Source organism: Oncorhynchus tshawytscha, linkage group LG04 (genome assembly GCF_018296145.1).
Source record: "Oncorhynchus tshawytscha isolate Ot180627B linkage group LG04, Otsh_v2.0, whole genome shotgun sequence".
Lineage (NCBI taxonomy): Eukaryota > Metazoa > Chordata > Actinopteri > Salmoniformes > Salmonidae > Oncorhynchus > Oncorhynchus tshawytscha.
In genome coordinates, this window is record NC_056432.1 from 42,909,612 (window position 1) to 42,932,953 (window position 23,342).

At 43.9% G+C, this 23,342-nt stretch overlaps 1 protein-coding gene across 3 annotated transcripts in view; it reads left to right on the top strand.

Annotated features, from left to right (window-relative positions):
- Positions 1–2,188: 2,188 nt before the first annotated feature.
- LOC112248841 (calmodulin-regulated spectrin-associated protein 1-B-like) overlaps positions 2,189–23,342 on the top strand; it is a 43,378-nt gene continuing 22,224 nt past the window's right edge. For 2 of the 3 annotated variants that reach the window (XM_042320755.1, XM_024418185.2), the window contains exons 1-6: positions 2,189–2,656; positions 3,119–3,279; positions 14,743–15,005; positions 22,471–22,632; positions 22,804–22,884; positions 23,305–23,337. In XM_042320755.1, coding sequence (XP_042176689.1) covers positions 3,120–3,279; positions 14,743–15,005; positions 22,471–22,632; positions 22,804–22,884; positions 23,305–23,337 — 699 coding nt within the window. In that variant the 5' untranslated portion in view covers positions 2,189–2,656; position 3,119. The remainder of the gene's footprint in view (positions 2,657–3,118; positions 3,280–14,742; positions 15,006–22,470; positions 22,633–22,803; positions 22,885–23,304; positions 23,338–23,342) is intronic. The other variant, XM_042320756.1, reaches the window with a different exon arrangement.

Sequence of the window (23,342 nt, forward strand, 5' to 3'; positions counted from 1 at the left end):
GACAGAGGACATACCAACACGGGCAATCAGAGAGGCTTTATGCTTTTTTGTCTGCTGATGTTCTACCACTGCCGTTCTTCTCTGGCTGCCAATTGAAAGAGAGGAATTACAAAGGGTGCAGTGAACCATTCTATCGTCTTGACCTGAGCATATTAAATGGAAAATCTCTCATCATGTTTATTATAAAAAGTGCATTTCCGTTTCTTGGAAAGAGTCATTGTATCTCCTCTGTCTGCTCTTCTTCACTCTCCTTGTGCCACTCTTAATTACTCTCTTAGCTTTTTCTTCTCCTCCAATCTTAGTCCTCTTTTCTTCACTCATCTTCCTTTCCTTCTCTTCACCTTTCCACCTCACTCTTCTACACTCTCCTTGCTTCACTCTTTTTACTCCCTTCATTTTTCCTTCTCCTTCCTCTCCAATCTGTATTAATAAATAGCATACTATTAGATAACCAAAGTATTTTAACAGATTCCCATTGCTTGCCTTGTGTTTGTATTTTATCTCAAAAACATTGTTTGGAATAATAAATTGGCAGGCTCTGTAACCATATCTTTACCTTTCCTCCTCTGTCTCCTTCACTCTTCTTTCCTATGCAGCCTTCCTCCTCTCCTTCCTCTCCACTGCTAATGCTATCCATGAACATTTCTAAATATATTTTCCACATTACTTATTATAATGCCAAACCATTAAAATTGTAATCTACAACATTTTTCTCTGAATAAATTGTGCATTCATTTAATATAATCATATTTTCAAAATAGCCCGTCCACTGCATGTTTACATGTGAACGTTTTTTAACCTCGCTACCATAACAGTAGCTAGCTAACCTAGCTAGCTAACTTAGTCTACATAGCTAACGTAAGCTAGCATAACATATTTAAAACATTATAGAGCAGATCATCTATCTATATAATAAATTGTGACATTATAACATCACTAGCTAGTATCTTAAACGAGTGTAACTTACCTGGCTTGAAAAGACGTTTGTGGTGATGTTGTGGATTCACTTGATACTTGCTAACTTCTGGCCGAGTTTTCCACAGCAGTTTTCTCTAAAACTATCGCGAGCAAGTAGTTAGTAGAAGAAGAGTGAATGAAGCTGCTATAGCAAGCAGCCCCCCCTGTTGGCCTAAACAAGCACAACGCGATTGAGACCTCAACCCGTAGGCTCTGCTGCCCAGTCTTTCTTGCCAAGTAAAATATTTCACTTTGCAGTCTGTTTTTAACGCACAGTTAAAAACGGGGACATTTCCGGGGACAGCTCCAGCCGGAGACAGGCCACCAAAAACGGGGACTGTCCCCGGAAAACAGGGACGTCTTGTCACCCTACCTTACCTTGGCTCCTTGCTGCACTCGCATAACAGGTTGTCGGCCTGCCATGCAGTCTCCTCCTGGAGCGCAATGTTATCGGCCATGATCGGTGTCCAAAAATGCAGATTACCGATTGTCATGTAAACTTGAAATCGGCCCTAATTAATCAGCCATTCCGATTAATCGGTCGACCTCTAGTTTCTCGTCATCTCTCCTCCTTCCAGGATTTTTCATCGTTTAACTTATATTAGGGATTGTCATCTAAACTTTCATAGTATTACCATGACAACCGGCAAAAGTTAATCTTTCAACCAACCACGTGGGTACCATCACCCAATGAGGAGATGGCACGTGGGTACCTGCTTCTATAAACCAATGAGGAAATGGGAGAGGCAGGACTTGCAGCGATCTGCGTTAGAAATAGGAATGACTTCTATTTTCCCTTGGCAACGCAGAAGCTTGTTGACGCTCATTTTCAGATCAAGCATAAAGGTTATGATACTGAGTTTGGGGTAATCCAGAAATTGTTACTGATTACAATTTGAGTGGTAACTAATATATGTAACTGATTACATTTAGAAAGTAACCTACCCAACCCTGTTCAAAATACTATAATTGATTGATAAGGGCCATATAAAGTACTTATTAACGAATGCAGTTTATATTACACTGTTTCATTAAATTTCCATGGACTAATTTCAGAACATAACAAAAGTTGTTGGAATGGGCATACACACCATATACAGACCGTATTGCATACACATGGGCTGGGTCGTTCCTGATACTTTTTTTGCAAAAAAACATACAATGTAACATTGTTTCATATCTACCTTCATACGCCCTTCTTTGTCACTGAATGAATGGTTACTTTGAATCTCGGCTGCGTGATAGTTTCAGCATCCACGCAGGCGTAGTGATTACTGGTTACCTAGCTATGTATGTATTGCTAACCGACAGACTATTAAGATTTGTAAGGGAAAGCGCAGACACGGAGGTAGACAAGGTGCTTATTGCGAATAAGTCAAATTATTCGGCCTAAAATGAGACATTAAATAGAAGGGATAAACGGTAAAACGCCGAATGAGAAAATACTGTGTTCCGTAACCGCCATACATTTCTATCTGGCATTGGTAGTAAGTAAGCGCTCCTCGGGTTGCGGTGGCCGCAAATTTCTCAGGCCGCAAATTTGTTTTTTTGTTGCTGGGGAGGAGACCGTTCGTTCACCTCGCTGCTGTTATGTGCTGCTTGGGCTTTGCTCGAGCAATTGCATAAGAACGTCCTTATGTTGAATCAATTATCCTGTCGGATCTAAAGGGTGGATTGAGGACACATCGCGGCTTTAAAGGTATATTGAAAATATTGTTTGATTTAGCTAGCGAATGTCCGCTTGATTCACTCAGTTGCTGTAACCTAGCGTAGATACTATCAGGCAGGCTGTTGTTTTTAACCTCATAGGTAGCTAACGTTTGCGTCTGTGTTGGCCAATGTGCTTTCTAACTTAGCTAGCAAAGCTATTTTGTAAAACATGTCATTTACGACACAGATTGAACATAACAGCCCACCCAGTTGTCAGCTCGCTAGTTAGCCACCTGTCCAAGGATGGGCGCCCAATGAAGCTACGCTAGGAAGCTAGCGTTAGAGGGTTAACGTTAGTTAGCAGGCTACAGTAACCAGTTAGCTAGCTAAGAACATTTCTTCATTGACTAGCTAGTTAACGTAATGCACACATGAAATCACTTGTAGTATGTTTGATGTAAAAAGGGCTTTATAAATACATTTGATTAAAGTACATTTGACTGTTTTACAGGATGGATGTGGAATTGTGTGCTGGCGGGCACAGCACCCGAAGAAAGATGGATTCAGCTGGCGAAGGGACAGTGGAGGTTGTACCTTTGGAATTGTACGACTCTGCCAGAGCAAAAATAGACGCCAACCTACGGTGGCTGTTCGCCAAAGCCTATGGCATTGGTAAGTTATTACACGCACACAACATAGGCATTGGAAAGTTCCAAAATAGTCTCCTGTCACACACAGCGCAAATGTCTGAGTTACAGTTCATATCAGGAAATCAGGCAATTGAAATAAATGAATTGGGCCCTAATCTATGGATTTCACATGACTGGGAATACAGATATGCATATCTTGGTCCCAGATACCTGGAAATAAAGTAGGGGCGTGGATCAAAATCTGGTGTGACCATTAGTTGCCTCATGCAGCGCCACACATCTCTGTCGCATAGATTTGATAAGGCTGTCAATTGTGGAATGTTGAACTCCTCTTCAATGGTTGTGCTTAGATATTGGCGGGGACTGGAACATGCTGTCACATGTAGATTCAGAGCATCCCAAACATGCTCAACAAGTGACTTGTATGGTGAGTATGCAGGCCATGGAAGATCTGGGCCATTTTCAGCTTCCAGGAATTGTGTACAAATCGTTGCGACATGGGGTTGTGCATTATCATGCTGAAACATGAGGTGATAACGGAAGATGAATGGCATGACAATGGGCCTCAGAATCTCGTCATGGTATCTATATGCATTCAACTTTCCTGGTTGGACCTACTGCCAAATTCTCTAAAACAACGTTGAAAGCGGCTTATGGTAGAGGAATGAACATTAAATTCTCTGGCAACAGATCTGGTGGACATTCCTGCAGTCAGCATGCCAATTGCAAACTCCCTCAACTTGAGACTCCTCTGGCATTGTGTGACAACATGTGTACATTACAGTGGCCTTTTATTGTCCCTAGCACAAAGTGCACCAGTGTAATGATCATGCTGTTTATCAGTTTCTTGATATGCCACACCGGTTAGGTGGTTCGATTATCTTGGCAAGGAAAAATCCTCACTAACAGGGAGGTAAACAAATTTGTGCACAACATTTGAGAGAAATAAGCTTGTTGTGTGAATGGAACATTTCTGGAATCTTCTATTTGAGCTTTTTTATTTAACCTTAAACTAGGCAAGTTGGTTAAGAACAAATTCTTATTTACAATAACAGCCTACCCCTCCCAAACTCTTCCCTAACCTGGGTGATGCTGGGCCAGTTGTGCGCCGCCCTATGGGACTCCCGATCACGGCAGGTTGTGATACAGCCCGGGATTGAACCAGGGTCTGTAGTGACGCCCCAAGAATGACACATTGGACCTACACTTTACATGTTGTGTTTTATATTTTTGTTCAGTATAATTTTCTTTTACTGTTCTCACTAAGGCACTTCTGGGTGTTTACCCTATATGAACCAAAATGTTATCGAGGCGTGAGGTTTTTAATTACCAGAAAAACAACACTGCCCTAGCCAGTGTCCATTGAACCTGGAATTGAAAGTGAGGATCAGCTGTCTTTATCCCTCATCTGCAAGGCTGGCAGAGTTGGTTCCAAATGTTGTTGGACAGGAAATGTGTCTGTGTTCATCCACACCCCAGACTAACAGTTAGCAGTTAAGATAGTATTAATGAGCCACGCTTGGAACAGACCTAAATGGTGGGAACCATTCTGAATGAACCATTCTGAAACCATTCTAGATGTACTCTGTTATTCATCAAAATGTGTGTGTGTGTGTGTGCTGAACTGGCTGCCCCCCCCCCCACAACCACCAACCCAGTATGACTTGGCAAATGATCTGCCTCCCCACTGACTCACCAGATTTTGCCATTCTGTTTTTGTGCAGTGGCCCTTAGCAGCAGTGAGATGGGACTCGCAGGAAGCTGATGTATAAATCCACAGAATCTACTGTCAGACTGTCATCAGGTCATGGAAAATGCAGAACAAGACATTAGCCTTTCTCACTCTCTTGTGAAGATGGCCAACGGTTGTTGGCTTGTTGTAATGATGCTTTATTTAGGTAAAGAACATTTTTGACAAAAAATTGGCTACCTGGATCTAGTGCTAACTCCAACCGAACCATGGGAAAAATATTGTGATACTGGTATTGTGATACTGGTATCGTCAGTCCTAAAAGGCATTGGCTTATTGGCTTAATCTACCAACCAATCATCTCCCACAACACCTTCCCCTGCATGCTAGCATACTACAAGCACAAAGCTACGCCTCAGTCATGTGATTTGCCGAAATGACATACTTTACTCAGTAGTTCAGTTCCACTAAGGCCAACTGAACGAGTGATTATCCCAGACTTAGGCTATATAAAATAAAAAAGTATTTGTCACATGCGCTGCATACAACCTTACCGTGAAATGCTTACTTACAAGCCCTTAACCAACAATGCAGTTTTAAGAAGATTCAAGAAAATATTTACTAAATAAGCTAAAGTAAAAAAATAATAAGTAACACAATAAAATAACAATGAGGCTATAGACAGGGTTACTGGTACTGAGTCAATGTGCGGGGGTATAGGTTAGTTGAGGCTGTGCGTAATAGCTTGGGGAAGAGGTTACAAGATTTCAATGAGTGTCACTGTTTTGTAGCTCATCAGTTACCCCCCCAGTATTTACATTGTTTGTTTGGGAGCATAATTGCATAGATACAGGTAGCAAATCCTTTAAAATAGCAATCAGGCCTAGCATTGTTATTGAAGGCCTGTGGCTGTTGTTACTTGCAGAAGACATGCTAAGATGTTGTGGAGGCGCCAGAGCTAGGTCTGTCTATCAATAGTAGAGAACCTGTCATGTGTGAGACGCATGACCTAATTTCACAGAAAGAGCACTTACTCTGGCCATGAATCTTTAATTGCTGAACAGTCATGTCAATGGAGTGTGTCGTCTGTGCCTGTTGTCATTGGAAGAACAGAATGGCTCCGTCCATTGTTTTCATATTATGGCTTCTTTGGATTGCCGTTCATATTACCACTTCTGGCTTCAAGGGTCTATTTACCTTTGTATTAACTTACTGTTCAGGCCTCACTAATGCTGAGGCCTGTTACCTCCTTTAGTAACATTTACGCACCTGCATCTTTGCAGTCTATTGTAGTATATGATAGCCTACATTGTTCTTATTTAGGCCTAGGTTCCATTTCATGATCCCACCCTTTAGATTTCTGCGTTCATTACTGGGATTTCATGATGTCACTCAGACTCAAGCCTGCACAAAGAAAGCAAATGATCCTAGATTTAGTTTATAATGGTTATCTATATGGATGGTTTGAATGCTGTTCTCCCATTTTAAGGATGTTTTCCTGCTTACTCTCCTAAAAGCTCCCTGTGTTCTAACAGCGAGCTGTGGTCCCAGAGAGCTCAGAAACAGTAATTGGCTTTTGTCCTGATGACGAACTCTGCCTGGCACTCATCCTCCTCTCCCCCTCCTCTTCTCTCACTCTGAGGAGTCTCCCCACTGGCTGTCTGTCATCTGCTCTAAGGGCCCTGGCTAAAGCCATGCAGGCAAATCAAATCAAAGTTTATTTGTTATGTGCATGTGCGCCGAATGCAACAGTTAAACCTTACAGTTAAATGCTTACTTAAAGGCCCTAACCAACAGTGCAATTTTTAAGTAAACAATAGGTATTAGGTAAACAATAGATAAGTAAAGAAATAAAAACAACAGTGAAAATAACAGTAGCGTGGCTATATACAGGCACCAGTTAGTCGGGCTAATTTAGGCAAAATGTAGGTATAATTAAAGTGACTATGCATATATGATAAACAGAGTAGCAGCAGTGTAACAGAGGGGTGAGGGGGGTGGTGGGACACTAGGCAAATTACATATTCAGGAGTCTTATAGCTTGGTGGTAAAAGCTGTTGAGAAGCCTTTCGGTCTTAGACTTGGCGCTCCGGTACCGCTTGCCATGCGGTAGTAGAGAGAACAGTCTGACTGGGGTGGCTGGGGTCGTTGACAAATTTTAGGGTCTTCCTCTGACACCGCCTGGTATAGAGGTCCTGGATGGCAGGCAGCTTAGCCCCAGTGATGTACTGGGCCGTACGCACTACCCTCTGTAGTGCCTTGCGGTCAGAGGCCGAACAGTTGCCGTGATGCAACCAGTCAGGATGCTCTCCATAGTGCAGCTGTAGAACTTTTTGAAGATCTGGTGACCCATGACAAATCTTTTCAGTCTCCTGAGGGGGAATAGGCTTTGTCGTTCCCTCTTCACAACTGTCTTGGTGTGTTAGGACCATTCTAGTTTGTTGATGTGGACACCAAGGAACTTGAAGCTCTCAACCTGCTCCACTACAGCCCCGTCGATGAGAATGGGGGCATGCTCGATCCTCCTTTTCCTATAGTCCACCATCATCTCCTTTGCCTTGATTACCTTGAGGGATAGGTTGTTATTCTGGCACCACCTAGCCAGGTCGCTGACCTCCCTATAGTCTCTCATCGGTGATCAGGCTTACCACTGTTGTGTTGTCTGCAAACTTAATGATGGTGTTGGAGTCGTGGGCGAAAAGGGAGTACAGAAGGGGACTGAACATGCACCCCTTGAGGATCAGCGTGGCAGATGTGTTGCTACCTACCCTCACCACATGGGGGTGGCCTGTCAGGAAGTCCAGGATCCAGTTGCAGAGGGAGATGTTTAGTCCCAGGATCCTTAGCTTAGTGATGAGCTTTGAGGGCACTATGGTATTGAATGCTGAGCTGTAGTCAATGAATAGCATTCTCACGTTGGTGTTCCTTTTGTCCAGGTGGGAAAGGGCAGTGTGCAGTGCAATAGAGATTGCATCATCTGTGGATCTGTTAGGGTGGTATGCAAATTGGAGTGGGTCTAGGGTTTCTGGGATAATGGTGTTGATGTGAGCCATTACCAGCCTTTCAAAGCACTTCATGGCTATGGACGTGAGTGCTTTGGATCTGTAGTCATTTTGGCAGGTTAACTTAGTCTTCTTGGGCAGAGGGACAATAGTGGTCTGCTTGAAACATGTTGGTGTTAGACTCAATCAGGGACATGTCAGTGAAGACACCTGCCAGTTGGTCAGCAGATGTCCTGGCCCCGCGGCCTTGTGAATGTTGACCTGTTTAAGGTCTTACTCACGTCGGCTACGGAGGGCGTGATCACAGTTGTCTGGAACAGCTGATGCTCTCATGCATGCCTCAGGGTTGTTTGCCTCGAAGCGAGCAAAGAGGTGATTTAGCTTGTCTGGTAGGCTCGTGTAACTGGGCAGCTCATGTCTGCGCTTTCCTTTGTAGTCTGTAATAGTTTGCAAGCCCTGCCACATAAGATGAGCGTCGGATTCGGTGTAGTACGACTCAATCTTAGCCCTGTATTGGCTCTTTGCCTGTTGATGGTTCGTCGGAGGTCATAGCAGGATTTCTTATAAGCTTCCGTGTTAGAGTCCCTCACCTTGAAAGCGGCAGCGGTACCCTTTAGGTCATTGCGAATGTTGCCTGTAATCCATGGTTTCTGGTTGGAGTATGTACGTACAGTCACTGTGGGGATGACATCCTCGATGCACTTATTGATAAAGCTAGTGACTGATGTGTTGTACTCCTCAATTCTGCCATCGGCAGAATCCTGAAAACATATTCCAGTCTGTGCTAGCAAAACAGTCCTGTAGTTTAGCATCTGCTTCATCTGACCACTTTTTTCTTTTTTTGTAGATTTGAGTCACTGGCACTTCCTGCTTAAATTTTTGGTCGTAAGCAGGAATCAGGAGGATAGAATTGTGGTCAGATTTACCAAATGGAGGGTGAGGGAGAGCTCTGTGTGTGGAGTTCAGGTGATCTAATTTTCCCCCTGGTTGTGCATTTAACATGCTAATAGAAATGAGGTATAACTGATTAAAGTTTTCCCGCATGAAATCCCTGGCCACTAGGAGCACAACCTCTGGGTGAGCAGTTTGCTTATTTCCTAATACAGCTGACTGAATGTGGTCTTAGTGCCAGCATCTGTCTGTGGAGGTAAATAAACAGCCATGAAAATATAGATCAACTCTCTTGGCAAATAGTGTGGTCTACAGCTTATCATGAGCTACTCTACTTCAGGCGAGCAAAATCTAGAGTAGAGACTTCCTTAGATTTCATGCACCAGCTGATGTTTACAAATATGCACAGACCCCCCCCCCTCGTCTTACCGGAGTATGCTGTTCTATATAGCCGGTGCAGCGTATATCCCGCGAGCTGAATATCCATGTAGTCTTTCAGCCACGATTCGGTAAAACATAAGATGTTAGTTTTTGATGTCCCATTGGTAGGATATTCGTGACCGTACCTCGTCTAATTTCTTGTCCAATCGTTGTACGTTGGCAAGTAATATTGACGGTAAAGGCACTCGCAGTTGGCGGATCCTTACGAGGCACCCCGCACTGTGTCCTCTGTACTTGCGTCTCTTTCCCTTGCCAACGACTGTGATTTTTTCCTTGTCGGGTGTTCGCAGTACATCCTGTGCTTCCTGCTTGTTGAATAATAAAATCTTAGTCTAATCTGAGATGAGTGATCGCTGTCCTGATATCCAGAACTTCTTTTTTTTGCCTCAGAAACATTATGTACAAAATAAGTTACAGATAACATGAGAAAAAATACATAATGGCACAATTGGTTAGGTGCCTGTAAAACAGCTGCCATTTCTTTCCGGCGCCATTTTTAAAATTTAAAAAAATAAAATAAATAACGAGGCAGAGACTGAGCACAGTACAGTCACATGCACAACAACATCTATCTGCTATCTTCAGTTGAAGTCGGAAGTTTACATACACCTTAGCCAAATACATTTATTAAACTCAGTTTTTCACAATTCCTGACATTTAATCCTAGTAAAGATTCCCTGTCTTAGGTCAGTTAGGATCACCACTTTATTTTAAGAATGTGAAATGTCAGAATAATAGTAGAGAGAATGATTTATTTAAGCTTTTACTTCTTTCATCACATTCCCATTGGGTCAGAAGTTTACATACACTCAATTAGTATTTGGTAGCATTGCCTTTAAATGGTTTAATTTGGGTCAAACGTTTCGGGTAACTTTCCACAAGCTTCCCACAATAAGTTGGGTGATTTTTGGCCCATTCCTCCTGACAGAGCTGGTGTAACTGAGTCAGGTTTGTAGGCCTCTTTGCTCACACATTTTCCAGTTCCGCCTACACATTTTCTATAGGCTTGAGGTCGGGGCTTTGTGATGGATCCCGCCTCTGAGTTTGTATCCAGCCCAGTGCCGACACAGACAAAACATGGCTGGCACAGCTCCTCATGCCAGCCATCCAGTCAGAATGCCACCCGTTGGGGAAAGCTGGTGTTCTGCTCTCCTGACTGGTCTGATGGTGATTGGGGGATGCACTACAGCTGGTCCTGGCAATGGAGCGAAAGGGTGTTTACCATGCAGAGCCCTCTCCCTGTCCCAGTAGTTGGCTATCCCAGCCCACTGTGCAGAGGGGGTAGGCGAGGGGAAGCTGCTGCCACACAGTATCAGCGTCTCCAGGGGGAAGTCAAACATGAAGACCCATCCGGGTCCCAGCCAGGCCAGACCCCTTTTGTTTTCACTCAATGCATTATATAAAGTGCATCCCTCACACACATATCTCTTGGAATGACTGACTATTGACTGACTATTATTATTGAATCTGTTGTAATGCCCAGACACACTCCTCTACAGGAATCACACGTTGTTATACAGTACCAGGTGTATTATCCATATATCCCTACTTCTCATAATGGGGCGGCAGGGTAGCCTAGTGGTTAGAGAGTTGGACTAGTAACCGGAAGGTTGCAAGTTCAAACCCCTGAGCTGACAAGGTACAAATCTGCCCCTGAACAGGCAGTTAACCCACTGTTCCTAGGCCGTCATTGAAAATAAGAATTTGTTCTTCACTGACTTGCCTAGTTAAATAAAGGTCAAATAAATAAAATAACAATATTGTTATGGGCATTGAGCGCCTACTCAGTCTGATTTGGATTTTACTGCAATACAGTCTATCTTACCTGCTGTGTCGTTGACTGGTTCAAGGAGAGCTCTGCTTGCCTCAACCTGTATGTCTTCCTGTTAGTGTGGTTAGATGGGAGAATGCTGACGATCCGATCCCTTAGGATCGGATTTAGGCTCTGCCTCTATGCCGTCAGTCATGGCTGGGACTGGAGCTGGGAGGGTGTCATAACACGCAGATGTAGGAGTTTAGATATGGAGATGGAGTTCTGTTAGCTCAGCCTCACAGCCACAACTGAGTGCGAGCTGTCTGAATAATGGAGTTCATCAGGGTTATTTTTGCCCTGAAGAACATCGCACCTTTCTGAGAGAGTGTGCATAGGCTTGTCACATGCAAGGGGCCGCTTTTTCTGTTTTATGCCTACGCTTTACTGTTTTAAGCTCATAAAGACATGGATTGTATGCACATGTTTCCTATTAGATGACCAGAGTATGACATCAACAGACATCAATTATCATGATTGGATACCTATCTTTCAACACGGGAGTCATTTAGCCTAATATGGTGGGTTTTCAAGTCATTGCAAATGCAAAATAGACTAGGATAACTTCTAGATCAGTGTTTGTTTTCCTCCTCTGTGGTGGAAACTAGAAAGGCTTTGTTGCAGACTAGAACAACCAGAGAACCCAGCTCTGCTCTCATTAGTGTTACTGTAGCCCATCTGTTTCTGAGTGGAACTCCTGAGTGGAAATATAGGTCCCAAGCCGTGACTATATTTACACTGAGTAAACTGAGCCCTCCTTGCAGAACAAATCCGCTACATGGCTAAAGGTATGTGGACGCCCGCTTGTCGAACATCTCATTCCAAAATCATGGGCGTTAATATGGAGTTGGTCGGCCCTTTGCTGCTATAACAGCCTCCACTCTTCTGGGAAGGCTTTCCACTAGATGTTGGAACAACACTACAGGGACTTGCTTCCATTCAGCCACAAGCATTAGTGAGGTCGGGCACTGATGTTGGGCGATTAGGCCTTGTCCGCAGTTGGCGTTCCAATTAATCTGAATGGGGTTGAGGTCAGGGCTCTATGCAGGCCAGTCAAGTTCTTCCACACCGATCTCGACAAACCATTTTTGTATGGACCTTGCTTTGTGCCCGGGGGCATTGTCATGAGGAAACGGGAAAGGGCCTCTCCCAAACTGTTGCCACAAAGTTGGAATCACCTAGAATGTCATTGTATATTGTAGCATTAAGATTTCCTTTAACTGGAAATAAGGGGCCTAGCCCGGATCATTATTCCTCTTCCACCAAACTTTACAGGTGGCACTATGCACTCGGGCAGGTAGCGTTCTCCTGGCATCCTCCAAACCCAGATTCGTCTGTCAGACTGCCAGATTGGGAAGCATGATTCATCACTCCAGAGAACGCGTTTCCACTGCTCCAGAGTCCAATTGCAGTGAGCTTTACACCACTGCAGCAATTTTTTTTTACGTGCTTCAGCACTCGGCTGTTCCATTCTGTGAGCTTGTGTGGCTTTCCACTTTGTGGCTGATCAGTTGTTGCTCCTAGAATTTTCCGCGTCACAATAACAGCACACAGTTTTACCGTTGCAGCTCTAGCAGGGCAGAAATTTGACGAACTGACTTGTTGCAAAGGTGTCAGCCTATGACGGTGCCACGTTGAAAGTCACTGGAGCTCCTCAGTAAGGCCATTCTACTGCCAATGTTTGTCTATGGAGATTGCATGGCTGTGTGCTTGATTGTTATACACCGGTCAGCAATGGATGTGGCTGAAATAACCAAATCCACAAATTAAGGGGTGTCCACATACACACACCAAACTACACTGCTCAAAAAAATAAAGGGGACACTTAAACAACACAATGTAACTCCAAGTCAATCACACTTCTGTGAAATCAAACTTAGGGAAGCAACACTGACAATATATTTCACATGCTGTTGTGCAAATGGAATAGACAACAGGCGGAAATTATAGGCAATTAGCAAGACATCCTCAATAAAGGAGTAGTTCTGCAGGTGGTGACCACAGACCACTTCTCAGTTCCTATGCTTCCTGGCTGATGTTTTGGTCACTTTTGAATGCTGGTGGTGCTTTCACTCTAGTGGTAGCATGAGACGGAGTCTACAACCCACACAAGTGGCTCAGGTAGTGCAGCTCATCCAGGATGGCACATCAATGCGAGCTGTGGCAAGAAGGTTTGCTGTGTCTGTCAGCGTAGTGTCCAGAGCATGGAGGCCCTACCAGGAGACAGGCCAGTACATCAGGAGACGTGGAGGAGGACGTAGGAGGGCAACAACCCAGCAGCAGGACCGCTACCTCCGCCTTTGTGCAAGGAGGAGCAGGAGGAGCACTGCTAGAGCCCTGCAAAATAACCTCCAGCAGGCCACAAATGTGCATGTGTCTGCTCAAACGGTCAGAAACAGACTCCATGAGGGTGGTATGAGGGCCCGACGTCCACAAGTGGGGGTTGTGCTTACAGCCCAACACCGTGCAGGACGTTTGGCATTCGCCAGAGAACACCAAGATTGGCAAATCCGCCACTGGCGCCCTGTGCTCTTCACAGATGAAAGCAGGTTCACACTGAGCACATGTGACAGACGTGAGAGTCTGGAGATGCCGTGGAGAACGTTCTGCTGCCTGCAACATCCTCCAGCATGACCGGTTTGGCGGTGGGTCAGTCATGGTGTGGGGTGGCATTTCTTCTGCACAGCCCTCCATGTGCTCGCCAGAAGTAGCCTGACTGCCATTAGGTACTGAGATGAGATCATCAGACCCCTTGTGAGACCATATGTTGGTGCAGTTGGCCCTGGGTTCCTCCTAATGCAAGACAATGCTAGACCTCATGTGGCTGGAGTGTGTCAGCAGTTCCTGCAAGAGGAAGTCATTGATGCTATGGACTGGCCCGCCCGTTCCCCAGACCTGAATCCAATTGAGCACATCTGGGACATCATGTCTCGCTCCATCCACCAACGCCATGTTGCACCACAGACTGTCCAGGAGTTGGCGGATGCTTTAGTCCAGGTCTGGGAGGAGATCCCTCAGGAGACCATCTGCCACCTCATCAGGAGCATGCCCAGGCATTGTAGGGAGGTCATACAGGCACGTGGAGGCCACACACACTACTGAGCCTCATTTTGACTTGTTTTAAGGACATTACATCAAAGTTGGATCAGCCTGTAGTGTGGTTTTCCACTTTGTGATTTTGTTGTCAGCACATTCAACTATGTAAAGAAAAAAGTATTTAACAACAATATTTCATTCAGATCTAGGATGTGTTATTTTAGTGTTCCCTTTTTTTTTTGAGCAGTGTATTTTTACAGAGTGAGCAGTTGCAGTTGTCACATTCCCTTTCATTGTTGAAAGGTTTGATATTCCCTAAGAAGCTTAATACTACAGAGACACTTGTGGAGTTTTCAAAGTAAAAAGTTAATTATTTCACATTTGGCTATCCATGAAACATTAGACTCTTGTGTATATAGCCCTATGCATCTTAGTCATCACAGCAGTGTTTCCCCTGGATTATTCCTGAAGTAGGCAAAGGGCTGCGTGCACCAAAATATTCCATTGAAACCAATAGCAACCAAATATTTTCATGCAGGTTGCCATACAAATAGATGGAAGAAGTTGGAACCCAACCAGTCTGTTACATAACTAACCATGCCTCTTCCCCTCCAGACCACATCCCAGAGGACCTGCGGGACCCATTCTACACAGACCAGTATGAGCAAGAGCACATCAAGCCCCCCGTCCTCCACCTGCTGCTGTCCTGTGAGCTCTACTGCCGTGTGTGTGCCCTCATCCTAAAGACGGACCAGGCCGCCTCGCTGCAGTCACACCTGTCAGTTATCCAGGCCCTGAGCCGTAAAGGGATCTATGTCATGGAGAGTGATGACACGCCAGTCACAGAGGCCGACCTCGCCTGTGTGCCCATCAAAATGGTGAGTGGTAGAGAATGGGTAGTGTGTGTAGGAAGGGTGAAATAGGCCTACTGTTCAGAAGGTAATGACAGCATCTCAATAGTCTTAAAGGTCGACTTTGGGCATGAAGAACAGTCCAACTCTGCCTCCTTTTGGAATTTTCAAACAGAAATGGGGTTTGCCTTTGGTGGTTCATCGACGTGTCATTCTAGTCATGCGCACCTCGACTGACGTAGTGCACAATAACTGTTCCAGCATGTGTTGATGTCATTTCTCAGGATTTGTTTTTGGACGGGATCTGTTTTGATCGGTAAGAAATTGCACTTCTGTAGCAAAAACATCTTATGCATCCATTTTTTAAAACAATATAATTACATTTCATGGTATAATGGTGCGTTTGTCAGTTATACAGTTTAAAGCTGTTATTTTTGCATTTTTTCCCAATGTCGACCTTTAAGTGGTTCAAGTATTTCTCATTGTCTCCTCCTTAATCTGCACTGAAAACATTGGAGAGAGAAAAGCAATATGGTGGATGCCTCACATGAGTACAGATTATGGACAAGAAGCGATTGAGATGCACCCAATGGCCTCTTCATCACAGACTAGGAGCTCCCTGTTTGGGGCGTTGGGACTGATTTGGTAGACGATCCATGTTGTTTGTGGGAGTCTTTGCCAGAGGCTGCTCATGATTTGTGGGCGAGAGAAGTTGTTCAAATGAATTAGCCCCTGTGCAAAAACGGATATAAATCAAGTCAGAAAAGCACACACTGCCTTTCTGCTGGTGCAGTGTTGCATTTTTAAGATGGCCAAGGATGAGCGAAGTCAACAACCTCCGACTTCTGTTTGGTAAATCTTTGTGTAGGTACACTGCCCTTTTATATAGACGTCAAGCTGGCCAAGGCAATGTGAGGGAGAGGGAAAGGAGTTTGGAAATGTAACAGGGGCCAGTATTGCCTGTATCAGTATCCCTTCCTGCTGTAGGCCTTCTCTTATCTCTTCTGATTTATCCAATGAAAGTAGCCATTGTTCTCTTCTCTCTATCAAACGATGGCATCTCTCTATAGCCCTAAGCCTCTAACACTGGAATACCTCATCTACTAGATCTTGGCAAACAGCCTTTAACCTCTAGTCTTGCCTTTGACCTCTAGTCTTTTGTTGTTGACAGTAACTTTCTCATCATAACATTCTGGCTTACAGTAATATACATGTTCTTCATTTGTTTAACCTATTTCATTAGTTCCAGACCATTTGGCTGCTTCCTTATCTTTAGCTACCCAGGTGACTTAAATTTGTCTCGGATTCATGTCCATATAAAGTCATTGCCTATTCCTTGTACATTCACAACAAAGCTTTTGGCCCATTCTGATTCTTTAGGTCATTGTGAAGTGAACACTGATTCAGTTGATCTCGTTTGATAATAGCCTTTCTCCATCCAGCTGTGAGAAAATTAACAGGCCTCTCCATGGTGAGAGGAGAGAGCAGTGTTGAGTTAGGCCTAATATGAGCTAAAAGACCCAGTGGGGTTCCATCTGTCCTGCACTACCTTTTCCACTCTACTGTAGTGTACCCTTGTCCCTAACAGGACCATTTTCCATGTTGACTAGTCAATATGGAAAGTCTGGTGCAGCAGTTGCATAATGATTGATTGAACATTTCAGCGCTCTATTCTGTCTCCATTAGCTCATGTAGCCTAGTTCTCATGAAGCACAAAGCTTCTCCTTTAGGACTTTAAAATCTGTGACTGGTATTTTTTTTATTGGGCTTGTACTTCTCTGTGTTCTCAATTTTAATTCCTGAGATGGCACAGGAAGGTGAATGTTTTGACACGAGTCACCCTGTAGATGTCTATCAGGTCAGGAAACACAGATTTGGACTACTGACCCATAGCAACATCTCCAACTAGCTTTGTGGAATGAACACCACTCCCTCCATGCATGTTATGTTGAATTGAATACATTACACCAGTATTTCATAAGAGATCCAATAATATGTTTCACTGAAAGCACTTAGAGTACCAACACCGGTGTTTGGCAGCGTTTAAACATTCTATCCTGTCATTGTCACGGAGACAGACACACGTTGTAGCTGAGGCAGCTTCGTTCTGGTGCGTGACTAGTCAAGTGTGTGTCTCTAAGTCTAGGTTGATAATCCAACCAAGGTGCTATGTAAGCAACCAGACACACATGCTTAGGAAAGTCTGAAATCCTCCTGACCAGAGAGAACTGCTGGTCTTTGATAGACTAGGCAAGTCTGTGTAAGGGTTGAGAACCTCCCTGCTGGTTGCTGAGTTGGCAAGGAGGTGTTTCCATGGCAACACCAGTGTTCTTCTGCGACTCCTCATGTGTAGCCCCTGGGCTCTCGTGTGTGTGTGTGTGTGTGTGTGTGTGTGTGTGTGTGTGTGTGTGTGTGAGGAGGCTGAAGAAATTTAGCTTGGCCCCACAGACCCTCGCTTCTACAGATTTACCATTGAGAGTAGAGGTCGACCGATTAATCGGAATAGCCGATTTAATTAGGGCCGATTTTCAAGTTTTCATAACAATCGGTAATCTGCATTTTTGGACACCGATCAAGGCCGATTACATTGCACTCCATGAGGAGATAAACGTATCTTATAAAAAACAATAACCCTAACCCTAACCAAAAAACATCAATCTTAATTAACATAAACACTAGTTAAATACACATGGTTGATGATATTACATGTTTATCTAGCTTGTCCTGTGTTGCATATAATCGATGCAGTGGCTGTTAATTTATCATTGAATCACAGCCTACTTCACCAAACGGGTGATTTAACAAGCACATTTGCGAAAAAAGCACTGTCGTTGCACCAATGTGTACCTAACCATAAACATCAACGCCTTTTGTTAAAATCAATACACAAGTATATATTTTTAAACCTGCATGTTTAGTTTATATTGCCTGCTAACATGAATTTCTTTTAACTAGGGAAATTGTGTCACTTCTCTTGTGTTCTGTGCAACAGAGTCAGGGTATATGCAGCAGTTTGGGCCACCTGGCTCGTTGCGAACTGTGTGAAGACTATTTCTTCCTAACAAAGACAGCCAACTTTGCCAAACGGGGGATGATTTAACAAAAGCACAATCATTGCACAAATGTACCTAACCATAAGGGAAACTAGGGAAATGGTGTCACTTCTCTTGCGTTCATTGCACGCAGAGTCAGGGAATTTGCAACAGTTTGGGCCGTTTGGCTCGTTGCAAACTAATTTGCCAGAATGATACATAATTATGACATAACATTGAAGGTTGTGCAATGTAACAGGACTATTTAGACTTATGGATGACATCCGTTAGATAAAATTCGGAACGGTTCCGTATTTCACTGAAAGAATAAACGTTTTGTTTTCGAAATGATAGTTTCCGGATTTGGCCATATTAATGACCTAAGGATCGTATTTCTGTGTGTTATGTTATAATTAAGTCTATGATTTGATAGAGCAGTCTGACTGAGTGGTGGTTGGCAGCAGGCTCGTAAGCATTTATTCAAACAACACCTTTGTGCGTTTGCCAGCAGCTCTTCCCTTGTGCATCAAGCATTGAGCTGTTTATGACTTCAAGCCTATCAATTCCCGAGATTGGGCTGGTGTAACCGATGTGAAATGGCTAGATAGTTAGCGGCGTGCTCGCTAATAGCGTTTCAATCGGTGACGTCACTCGCTCTGAGACCTTGAAGTAGTTGTTCCCCTTGCTCTGCAAGGGCCGCGGCTTTTCTGGAGCGATGGGTAACGATGCTTCGAGGGTGGTTGTTGTCAATGTGTTCCTGGTTCGAGCCCAGGTAGGGGCGAGGAGAGGGACGGAAGCTATACTGTTACACTGGCAATACTAAAGTGCCTGTAAGAACATCCAATAGTCTAAGGTTAATGAAATACAAACGGTATAGAGAGAAATAGTCCTATAATTCCTGTAATAACTACAACTTAAAACGTCTTGCCTGGGAATATTGATAACTCATGTTAAAAGGAACCACCAGCTATCATATGTTCTCATGTTCTGAGCAAGGAACTGAAACGTTAGCTTTTTTACATTGCACATATTGCACTTTTACTTTCTTCTCCAACACTTTGTTTTTGCATTATTTAAACCAAATTGAGCATGTTTCATTATTTATTTGAGGCTAAATTGATTTTATTGATGTATTATATTAAGTTAAAATAAGTGTTCATTCAGTATTTTTGTAATTGTCATTATTACAAAGAAAACAAAGAAGAAAAAAACATTGTCTGATTTAATCGGTATCGGCTTTTTTTTTGGTCCTCCAATAATCGGTATCGGCGACCTCTAATTGAGAGCGTCACTACTGACATTTGGACCAGCGATGTCAGCCCCATGAGCATGCAGAGTCTGACGGTACAGTGGGTCGACAAGGATTTTGTACTGAGGAAAGCTGTATTGCATGCTCAAGGATGTGCTGGTTCTCATACCGCTGCTGCCATTTCAATGGCATTTGAGAAAATGTTTGAAACATGAACACACTTCTACCGCCATTTGAACAACTGACTCGAGAAATAAGCTCAACTGCATCTGCAGCAGATGCGATATCCTCTGTCATGGCATTGAAACACCTGTTCAAGAAAAATGCAAACAGACCGTTGGGTTTTCTTGGGAAAGTACTGTACCAGAGGCTGGGAGAACAAGCCAGTGAGTGGCATTCTCTCTTAGCCTCTTTACTGTGTCGCCACCTTGCCCGCTACTTCGATGCAGACAAGAAACAGGGTTTACGTGAAATGTTAGACACAGCTGGACAAGATGTAAACGGACAGTGATAGTGCGCAATGAGGAAGAGAGGCCATGGACAGACAGAGCTGAAACTTCCCTGCTTGACATGTATGATGAAATCCTGGTTGAGACTGAACAAAAGAACAATGAAACAGCACAGCAAGTAAGTGAAAGATAGGTTTTGATTATGTTTACTAGTAATGGGGACATGTGTAAATGCTAACAGATAACATTTTGGTTTGTGTGTTTCAACTATTTAACTGCACGAGAATGCTTGAGGCTGCTTTTGGGGGGGGGGGCAGGGCAGGCAGGCAAAGAAAATATCAGATATCTGTATCGGCCAAAAATGTCATACCACTGCATCCCTAGCGATAGCATCTGCAAATGTGTAAGTGACAATTCAAATTAGATAGAGAGCGATACCTGCTCAGTGCTCTGCCTCCTGTTTGACTCCTGCTGCCTAGCAGCTGGTTCTAATAAAACAACAGTGCACTATTTCCTGGGTCTACTCCGATGGGTTGGACGAAGTGCATTGTCTTCGTGAGGGGGAGAGAGACGGGAGACTTGAAAGTCAGCTTGGGGCAGTATAACAGTAGTAGTTCATCCATACTCTCCTGGGTTCCTTTCTTTCAGACAGGTCTGGGGAAGGGGATTGTTGGTTTTGTGTGTGTCTGGCGTATTCATTGTCTCCTAACACTAGCACATGACAGTTAGGCTATGCTGTTTTTGCTAGTATTATTATTTGACTCAGTGTTTTTTTGGGTTTATACACAGGGTCCTGAGGATGAATCAATAACATTGTAGTTACTCCAAAATATTCCAAAACATATATTATTTTTGCAACAAGGCACTAAAGTAGTACTGCACTTGTTGTTCGGAATACACAGTGTTGTTTGGGGCAAATACAAAACATTACCGAGTACCGTGCTCCATATTGTTAAATAAAATCACATTTTATTTGTAGAGCACATTTCAGACATGGAATGCCACGCAATGTGCTTCACAGGAAAAAAAACAAATAAAGGAAATAAAAACAAATGTACTACACAACAAACAAAATAATAATAAACTGAACGACAAAAAAAATCTAGAATAACCACCAAGACACTTCCTAGAGCTGGCCGCCCGGCAAAACTGAGCAATCGGGGGAGAATGGCCCAAGAACCCGATGGTCACTGACAGAGTTCCTTTGTGGAGATGGGAGAACTTTCCAGAAGGACAACCATCTCTGCAGCACTCCACCAATCAGGCCTTTATGGTAGAGTGGCCAGACGGAAGCCACTCCTTCAGTAAAAGGCACATGACAGCCCGCTTGGAGTTTGCCAAAAGGCACCTAAAGGACTCTGACCATGAGAAACATTATTCTCGGGTCTGATGAAACCAAGATTGAACTCTTTGGCCTGAAAGACAAGCGTCATGCCTGGAGGAAACCAGGTACTGCTCATCACCTGGCCTATACCGTCCCTATGGTGACTAGTCAGGATCGAGGGAAAGATGAACAGAGCAAAGTACAGAGATCCTTGATGATAACCTACACCAGAGCACTTAGGACCTCAGACAGGGGCGATTGTTACCTTCCAACAGGACAATGACCTCAAGCACACAGCCATGGTAACCCAAGAAGACTTGAGGCTGTAATCTCTGCCAAAGGTGCTTCAACAAAGTACTGAGTAAAGGGTCTGAATGCTTACAGTACCAGTCAAAAGTTTGGACACCTACTCATTCAAGAGTTTTTTTTCTTTTCTTTTTTACATTGTAGAATAATAGTGAAGACCTACAACTACTAAATTACACGTACTACTAAAGGACACCAATAAGAAGTGCAATGGACATTAGACCGGTGAGATGTGTCCAAATTTGAGATTTTTGGTTCTAACCGCCGTGTCTTTGAGACACAGAGATCATCCTTTCACCTACTCTGCATGTGCGTTTCCCACCGTGAAGCATGTAGGAGGTGTGATGGTGTGGGGGTGTTTTGCTGGTGTCACTGTCAGTGATTCATTTAGAATTCAAGACACACTTAACCAACATGGCTACCACAGCATTCTGCAGTGATAGCCAAAACAAGATTTGCTAGTGTTAGTGGGACAATCATTTGTTTTTCAACAGGACAATGACCCAACACACCTCCGGGCTGTGTATGGGCTATTTGACCAAGAAGGAGAGTGATGGAGTGCTGCATCAGATGATCTGGCCTCCACAATCACCTGACCTCAATCCTATTGAGATGGTTTAGAATGAGTTGGACTGCAGAGTGAAGGAAAAACAAGTGCTCAGCATATGTGGGAATTCCTTCAAGACTATTGGAAAAGCAATCCAGGTGAAGCTGGTTGATTGAATGTAAAACGTGTGTAAAGCTGTCAAGGCAAATGGTGGCTACTTTGACGAATCTGAAATATAAAATATATTTTTAATTAACATGTTTTTGGTTACTATGTGGTTCCACACACTGAGTGCCCTGTGCCCAAAGTCGATGCCCCGATTTTGGCGTGATGTGATTGTTGTTCTGGCTCGTCCTGCCCCTACACAATGCCAACATACCCATGATTGATCAATACCCTACTGTTTTCTGAACTGACCTATCCCATGATTGATCAATAACATGGTGTTTTCAGAACCGACCTACACCTATGTATCCCTCGCTCCCACTCCATCTACCAGAGTTCCCACATGCCCCTACGATGACCTACCTTTACACAGTGTGTGTGTTTTCTGATCTAATCTGTGCCCTCGTTTCCCTCCTCCAGAGTGCCCACATGCCGATGGTTGATGCCCTGATGATGGCCTACACGGTGGAGATGATCAGCATAGAGAAGGTGGTGGCCTGCGTTAAACGCTTCTCCACCTTCAGCGCCTCCAAGGAGCTGCCCTTTGACCTGGAGGACGCCATGGTATTCTGGATCAACAAGGTATGGTGGGGAATACACAAACATGTATTTACCACACACACAATATTACAAGAGTGGAGGTGTCTGTCTGAGTGTTTTAACATACAGGTTCTTATTTTAGTTGTCTATCAGCAAGAGACATTCAGAAAATAGCACTTTAAGAACTAAGAGTGAATGTTGCTTTTGTTGCAGGTGAACCTGAAGATGAGGGAGATCACAGAGAGAGAGCTTAAAGTCAAGCATCACCCGCTGGAGTCTCCCAATCACCAGAAGGTAAGGCTGGAGCAGCACAGCGCTCTCATGGCACTACCATAGATAGACAAGGAAACTGAAGCGCTAGAGCCAAAACGGCTCCCATGGAGCTTGCTGCTCTTGATGCATCATCAGTCTCTATAATGCAGTCTATACATCCAGGACACATTCCAAGAATAATTGCTGTTGTAAAACCAATTTATTTGTATTTTTGCAGGTTAGTCTCATCGACCATATCTATTTTTCAAGAAAGACCTGGTTCAAGTCAACATAGTTCTTTGTCTACTGCCATTTGGGGTTGAACCCTGATTGACCTCTGTTCTCTTAACCCTTAACCCGGAAGCAGATCCAATCCTGTCTGACCTTTGACCTTTCTGCTCCTATTCTTCCTGTCTGTCTCCTCCCTCCTCCCCCCTCCCCTCTCTCCTGCTACTTGGATAGTCTCCCTCCAAATGGTATTGGAAACTAGTACCTGTAAG